The sequence below is a fragment of the Falco naumanni genome, chromosome 1 (assembly GCF_017639655.2).
Source record: "Falco naumanni isolate bFalNau1 chromosome 1, bFalNau1.pat, whole genome shotgun sequence".
NCBI lineage: Eukaryota > Metazoa > Chordata > Aves > Falconiformes > Falconidae > Falco > Falco naumanni.
The window spans coordinates 12,490,204-12,498,266 of record NC_054054.1 but is presented as its reverse complement, the minus strand read 5'-3'; the positions used below and the strand labels follow the sequence as shown (position 1 = coordinate 12,498,266).

Sequence of the window (8,063 nt, the reverse complement as noted above, 5' to 3'; positions counted from 1 at the left end):
CTCTGAGCGATGGCTGCAAACAGCTTCAGGGCCAGCGCCAGGAGGACGGGGCCGGGCTCTGCCAGCGGTGCCCAGCGACAGGGCGAGGGGCAACGGGCACACGCCGAGGCACAGGCAGCTCCCTCTGAACGTGAGGGAGAACTTCTTCACCGTGAGGGTGGCAGAGCGCTGGGGCAGGCTGCCCAGAGGGGCTGGGGGGTCTCCTTCTCTGGAGACACTCAGAACCCGCCTGGACGTGATCCTGTGCAGCCCGCTCTGGGTGACCCTGCTTTGGCAGGGGTTGGGCTGGGAGGTCTCCACAGGTGCCACCCAACCCCAAACATTCCGTGATTCTGTGAATGCAGCACATACATTTTCTTCTACCGTGAGGGTGGCAGAGCACTGGTAGAAATTTCAGGTTCCATACCAGATTACCAAGCTCTTTCCGCAGGAAATTTTACTTCAGTACTTCCACGTAGTTTAAAACATAGTCTCAAAAATATTGACTACCTCAGGCTCATTGTACATATACCTAATCAGGTTAAATGCCTGCATGGGAAGAAGGCACATTTTTCAAGGTAATTCAATATTAATGAAGGCTTATTCAACCCAATTTGATTTTTGCTGGAGCACAGTTGTTCATTCCTCTGAACAGTGTGTCTCTGTTCTTAAATTTTTTGAGGGATTTTTTGAAAGGGGAATAACACTTGTCTTCAAAGGCAGTTATGAAGTTGGCTTTACCGATTTTTTAAAATGTTTTTATTTCCATTCATTATGTAGGCCCCTAATCTCATCAGGGTCACTGTGACTTTTTGCACAGCTTAATACAAGCAAACATGTACTGTAAATGCTAATGCATGCTAAATGTACACTGAGAAGACACTAGACTCTTAACACAAATATCTATTAAAAATTATTCAGGAGATACTTAATCCAAAGCTGAAGATGTATTTGCTTACTGAATTGAAAATCTTCTCTGTCACATTTGAGGAAGTAAGTGGATAGTGTCCACTACACAAGGATCCCAGTTTCCCCCAACATTTACTTTTTCTATTACTCGTAAGTCACAAATTTGTTAGCTATACTATCGGTTGCACATACTAATTGTTTTATCTGAGAGCGTTTTGGGTTGTGGGATTTTTTTTAAACTATCATTTATTTGCATAAATATAATATTCCAGAGAAATCTTTCACAGAGGGCTTACAATGAACGGTTGGAATATTAACAATTCTGCAGTAAACAGAAATCTTTAATTCTGCAAATGCTTCTAAAAGAATGTATGTGTACTTCAAGCTGCGAGGATAGTTTTCATCTGTCTTTGTGTCCTGGTTTCAGCTGGGACAGAGTTAATTTTCTTCTTGGTGGCTAGTGCCTCGCTGTGTTTTAGATTTGGTGTGGGAATGGTGTGGTTGGGGACTTTATGGTGTCTCAGGCCTTGCCAAAGGCGGGAGGGCTGGAGGAGTGCAGGAAATTGGGAGGGGGCACAGCCAGGACAGCTGACCCAAACTGGGCAACGAGCTTCGTGTATAAATTGGGGGTGGGGGGTGGGGTTGGCTGGGTCTGCTGATCATTGCTTGAGGAATAGGGGGAACTGGTCTGCAGTGGTGAGCAGCTGTGTTGTGCATCATTGCTTTTCTTTTTTCCCTTCCCTTTGGATTTCATTCCTTTCTCCTTTTCCCTCTTTTACATTATAACTGTTACTGTTATAATATTATTAACATAATAATATTATGTTAATAATATTATTGTTTTTTTGTTTTTTATTGTATCTCAATTATTAAACTGTTCTTAATATCAGAGTTTTACATTCCTTTCCAATTCTCCTCCCTACACCCATGGGTGAGGGGGGAACGAGCAAGCGGCTGCATGGTACTTAGTTACCAGCTGGGGTTAAACTACAACACTTGGTTTCATGATGGATTGCTCGAGAACATTAATTTTTTTTTTTTTTTTAGCTGTATTGAAGTTTCTGTAAGACTATGGTACCATTTCTCAAAAGTACATTAAATAATGTACTTTTGAATTAAGTACAATTAAGGATTTGAATTAAGGCACAGCAGATTTTCCTGATCAGCATTAGAATCATAGAATCATATGATTGAGAAATGGTGCCATAGTCCTACAGAATCTTAAACAATTAGACAGCTCTAGCTAAGCCTTAACAAGAGAAGAAATTTTGCCATTTTTCTATGACATAAATATGCACTGTGTTTAAGTTGTGAAGGTTACATTGCTCTTTGGAGCTTGTAATAATCTATGGCAAGCTTAAGTTTTGATGACGCTATCAAAAGAGAAATATAATCGATGTAAGTTTTAAGCTTGTGCATCAGTTTACAGTGACCTTGGAACACTTGAAAGGCAGAATATCACAAAAAAAAATGAGCATTTGGATTTACAATTTCTATTACACATTCTAATGGCAACTCCAAACCATTCTGAGTCAACAAACTAGTATGTGATAGACATAAACGAAATGGAGGAATCTATAAAAATTATTGTAAGTTATAAATTATTCTAGGAGAGGGGGAAGCTTAGCTTAATGGTGTATAGATCATAACTGTTAAGTCCAAAAGACAGTTTCCTCAACATGGTAAGAACTAAATAACATAAACCAGATTCTTGTGGCCTGAGCACTGACTGAAAGAGGCTGACTTATGAGTAAAAAGTAACACTTTTTCTTATGGCTATCAACAATTTTGGGATTTCCTTCCTTCTCATCTTCCACAGACCCACAGTTCATTGGCAATAGAAAGAAAAACTCTGTGTATGTGCCTTAATAGAATTTCTTGGGCAGTGAAATCTGCCCACATTGGAGGGGGTGGCTGGTACTGCAATGGTACATTTGGCTGCCTGAAAGTGTACTTTTTAAAAGCAGTCTCAGTCTTCTGTGAAGAGCTGCGGATGCACCCTTTGAAGAGATTCAACAGTAAGAATGAAAGGCAGTGGCAGTAGTTATATGGTTCATCTCACAAGTACTGGCATCATGCTTGGTGTCCCCAACAAACATCAAGCTTGAAATGAGGACGGCAGCCCCTACAGCCTTTGGCTAGGAGGCTCTGACGTTGTGAGTCACCAAGTGACACAGTGTCACATACAAATATACCAATCCCTGACCCAGTTTGTCAGCAACTGGGCAAATAGAACAACTTCTGTGTTCCTCCTGATCCCTCAAGGAATCGCTTTTGTCCCAGCCCTCTCCTGCACGTTTTGAGTATCGGTGCTGTGAGTGATGTTTTAAATGCTCATAAATTGTGCCCTGCCCGAAGTGTAAAGGTACGACTTGACTCGAGCCAGGAATCACCTCAGAGTAGCAGCCCTGGGCCTGCCTGGGCAAGGTTTTCCAAAACTGAGGAACTGAAGCAGTACCTAGCGATCCTTCAAGTGCAGACTGGATCACCAGGCTGTGTCTCCAATTGTAATAAAGGGTGATGTTCATTTGAGCTAAATCACTCCAACTAGAGATGCAGAAAAAGCCCTTTTTTTCTCATCACTGACCACAGCATGGTAACACCACGCATAAACATCATGTCCCACCGGCTGTGGCCCTCACGTCTGAAAGTCCTGCCACCAGAGTCCATCTTAACACCTTCATGTTGGAGCACACACCCCCCGAATCACGTCAAACCCAGCGTGACCGAATCTTTCCCTTACGGCGGGAGGTCGGGGAGGAGACAGACTCGGGGGAAGGGGCGGGGGGGGCAATCCCGCTCCCGCACCCGGAGCTCGCCCGCCCAACGCCGTCGCGGCGGCGAGGCCGAGGAGCGGCCTGGGGCGGTGCTGCGGGGCGATTGGCTCGGGCACCACGTGCGGGGAGGCTGTCATCTCCGGGCGAGGCCGCAATTGGTGCATGCCGCACGGAGGGCGCCCGCGATTGGCGGGGCTACCTGCCCGTCGTTCCCGCCCACACGCTCCCGCGGAGCCTAGCTGTGGTGGCGATCCGCGGGCGGATTGGGCAGTGCTGCGCTTACTGCGCTCTGATTGGCTTAGGCGGCGCAGCGCCAGCACCTGTTGCTCGGCGGCCGAGGCTCTGAGAGCGGTGGGGGGTTGTGCGCCTGCGCTGCCCGTTAATGCTCGGGGCCGGCGGCAGGGCTCCGCTAGCGGGACGCGGAGCGCATCCCGCCGCAGGTAGCGCGTCTGCCGCGGGGAGGGGATGTGCTGGGCCCGCCGCGGGGGCTGGTCCTCGGCGCCGGGCGGCCGCTGTCTGCGTGGCGGTGTTGGGTAACTGGGGCGGGGGGGCACGGCGGCCGGCCGGGCTCGCGGCGGTGGGCCCCTGCAGCGCCCGTTCACTCGCCGCTGCCCGGCTGGTGCGAGGGCGGCTCGCCGCCGGCGCGCCGCGTGTGGAGGTGGGGCCCCCCGCCCTTCAGCGTGCGTGTTCTCCCCCTCCCGTGGGGGGTCCTCTGGCGCCGGCCGTTGCCGTCCGTTAGGCTGCACACGGTGGGGAGGGGGGAGCTGTAGCGCCCCCAGCCCGCCCGCCCCTCCTGGCCGGCGGCGGGGCCGTGGGAGCGGGTGGGTCGGGACCCTGGGGGTGGGTTTCGGGGAGGGAGGTTGAGGGCCTTGGGGGGTTGGGGGTTGTGTGTGTGTGCGTGGGAGGGGGTTATGGGCCGCGGCGGTGGGTTTGTCGGGGGCCGGTCGGGGCCGCGGCGGTGGGTTCGGCGGGGGCCGGGGCCCCGGTGCGGTGCCCGAGGCGAGCCGCCCCGTGGGGGCCGGGGTCGCTCCTGCGGCGCTGCGGACCCTCCCTCCGTGGTCTTTCGAGAAGCGGGCTCCGTATGACACGCGGGAAGCTGGTTTGTCATGGGCGCTGCCTGAACACTGAGTGGCCGCTTGACGCAAACTTTTGTTTTCCTTTTTTAATAACGTTTTCCTGGAGGTTTTAGTCAAGCTAACTCTAGCAATAAAATAGCTTGAAAAAGCATTTGCACGACGGCAGCGTTGTGTCTTGAGTAATTGCTAAATTATGCATTTAGTATTCACTTCAGTAAGTGGGTTTAACACTTTAGCAAAAGATAGTATAATTTTCACACAAAATAAAAAATAGAAAGTTGTGTAAGAACTCCTGGGTGCTTTTTGCGGAGCAGTTTTAGTTTTAGATGGATGTTGTCCTTGGTGAGGTTGATGCCGGTGCAGCTGTATAGGTGAGTAATAAGGCAGCACATGATTATGGATGGAAGAAGGGAAAAAAAACCTATTTTCTGTTGCCCTGGATGGAATTGATTTGTGGCCATAGGAGAAGCCCATGTGTTGCTACTGGGTACAGATGGTGCTGGATGCAGGAGCTTTAGAGCTCTGAGAGAGAAAGGCTGTTAACAGCAGTCTGATTTCCTTTCTGCTTGAGAATGCAGAACTGAGTGTTTCATGAAAAAGGCAGAGCCCCCTTCAAAGTCCAGGGAAAGGTTAGTAATATTCTAAAGGATCCTGACCTCTGCGTAGTTCTGCATCAAGTGGAATGACAATGACATTAATGTAATAGCATGTGTAGAATATTCAAAAGATCGTGGTGCAGAGGTCTGAAGATTGATGTACTTGTGGTGTTCAACCATCCACAGAAATGAAGTCATTCAGGTGGGAAGGGTCCCCAGGAAGTCTGCGCTCCAACGTGCTGCACCACGGCAGGCTCAGCTTTGATGCCAGTTCAGGTTGCTCGGAGGTTTATTCCTTTGGTCTTGGAAAACCCTGAGGACTGTGACTAGGCAGCCTGTACCACAGCTTCCCTGCTCTCATGGGGAAAAGAATTTCTAATAGTCTAGTCAGAATATTTTCTCAGTTTATGCCCGTTGTCTTTCCTAAATACTGGTATGTGTCTCAGAAACTGTGACTCGTTAATTTAGGTGCAATAGTATGCTGATGTTGCAGCATGGTGGCTGGTCCCAAGAGCATGCTTTGCAGTAGTACTGCTGGCTCAGGTGTCTCTTCTGGTGTGTCAAAAGTGCTGTAGTTACCTGTATCCCCATGGTAAAGAGCGACCAAGCCATGCAGTAATTAAGTTTAAAAATTACAGGTCTGAAGTGAAACATATTGACAATTCCATCAATATATACATAGAGAGCAAGCAGAATATAAGCTGCCCATCCCAAAAGGAATGATTTGGAATCCTGTTTTGGAGGTGCAATTATTGGATGAATTTCTGTGATTACAGCTTTGAAATCTGAAGAAAGCTATCCAGTTCTCTCATGGGTCATACTGTAACTATTATCATGTTCCTAATTGAAACTACTGTCAAGATGTATGGTTTTGCAATTACCTATTTGCTGTAGCTCCGTGAAAGATGGTTTGGAAGTCCCTGGTCTTTGGCCTTTAGCCAGTACTGCTAGTGAACATGGTCGTCGTTTGTGTGAGTGTCATAGACTGGGATAACTCGTTCTGTTCTGCTGAGGAACTTCTGACAGTGGGGATCGTTTCGCCTTGTTTTTATGGTCACCTTGAGGAAAGAATAAGAGAAGTTTTTCATAGGCCTTCATGTGTTAATTATGAAAGTTCAGTAGGGTGTAAAGACAGATGTGTAGTGTGAAGTTCTGTTTCGAATCTTCAGCTTAGTTGATAGATTTATTGGACATTCTAAGACTGTAGTGCTGGCAGAGTTCACAAAAGTAAAAAATGTAATGGTCTTGTTTAAAACCATCTTTGCCTGGCAATTTAGTGATAACTGTAATTGTTCTTGGTGATGTATTTCAGTGTTTCTGGGATTATTTTAAAAGTGTTTAAAAGTTAAAGGTGAAAAAGCGTGCCTTCTCTTCTTGAAGGGAAAAGTAAGAGTTACAATAGAAGACTAAATGAAATTAGGAGTGTCCTAGGCTAGGGTCAGGGAGTAGTCATAAGACTTGGTGTGAACGAAGTGAAAGCATCAGTAGTTTTGGAAGGGAACTGTGGGAAAGGTGAGTACCAGTCTGATTTCTTGGATGCCCTTGCTAGTGTGTGTATGGAACAAAAGTAGATGGGGCCAATTACAGTAAAATTACAGCTATGTAAGTGAAAGGCATTTTGGATCGTCAAAATACACTTGAAATATATTGACCAAGAAAGATGTATCTCTTCATCTGCTTTAGGAGAAGAGGAGGAGACCACCTGTGTGACAAACTAGCTAAAGTAATGTAGGCAAAATTTTATGCTAAGAAAGCAAGTCTAATACCTGGTTAATATATAGCACTTTAGCTAAGAGCTAAGGAAGCCCAGAAGGCATTGATATGACGTTCTTCAACTGTTTGTCCTAATATGATTAAGAACAAGAAAACAGGGATGGTAGAACTAACTGTGATAACCTCCAGACAATGGTGTTCAAAAGTGCACTGTAAGATTGAATACTTATGTATGATAAATTGAAAGACTTGAAGTCTTCAGGGCAGGATTGTTTGAAGTTCTAGAATTGGCCAAGGAAGTGCATGAATTAACAGTATCTGCAGTATTTAACATTTTTTAAAAAAACTAAACCCAAAAAACTACTGAAACTTGCAGATAACTTTTGAGATGCATCACTGTGTTAATAACTGAAAAAAAGAGGGAACTATAGACTTGCCACCCTCAAGTGAAATGCACAGCAGGGTGGAAAGTCCCACAACATGTGGTAGGGATTGTAGTTAATAGTGGGGGAGAAAAAAAGAATGGTAATGTAATTAATTTAGTTTTATGGAAAATAGGTGTTTGTCCCAAGAAAGGAAGCTTTTGATGATTTCCTGATACTGACATAGTGTTAGTGTGCGAAACACTTTAGTTCTTTATGATACTTCTAGGTTTTGGCTGTAAGTATAATCAGTGCAGTCAATATCAAATTAATAGATCTTAAATAAGGAAAAATAATTAGTTTTCTTCTTGGATGCTTGTAGTACAGTCATGCTGGGATGTGGGGTATTTTAGCCCTGATACTGTTTGATCTCTATATGTGTTGCTTGATAGAACTTGCAGGTGTTATAAATTGAATGATTAGTAATTATTGGTGAAACTTGAATGCTTGAATTGCTCAGCAAATCTGATAAAGCCAGGAAGAATGAAGGTGACTCACACTTCCAATATAAGGTGGTGTCTTGAATTTCTGGGATATTTAGGGTTGTAGAGTTAATTTAATCTCTGAAGAGTAATGAAACAACTAAGAGGG

The 8,063-nt window shown here is 45.8% G+C and overlaps 1 protein-coding gene across 4 annotated transcripts in view; it reads left to right on the top strand.

Annotated features, from left to right (window-relative positions):
- The first annotated feature begins 3,990 nt into the window (after window positions 1-3,990).
- The window catches only part of CLGN (calmegin), a 30,405-nt gene continuing 26,332 nt past the window's right edge, over window positions 3,991-8,063 (top strand). For all 4 annotated transcript variants that reach the window (XM_040579140.1, XM_040579230.1, XM_040579312.1 and 1 more), the window contains exons 1-2: window positions 3,991-4,105; window positions 7,021-7,065. In XM_040579140.1, the coding sequence (XP_040435074.1) occupies window positions 7,064-7,065 (2 nt within the window). In that variant the 5' untranslated portion in view covers window positions 3,991-4,105; window positions 7,021-7,063. The remainder of the gene's footprint in view (window positions 4,106-7,020; window positions 7,066-8,063) is intronic.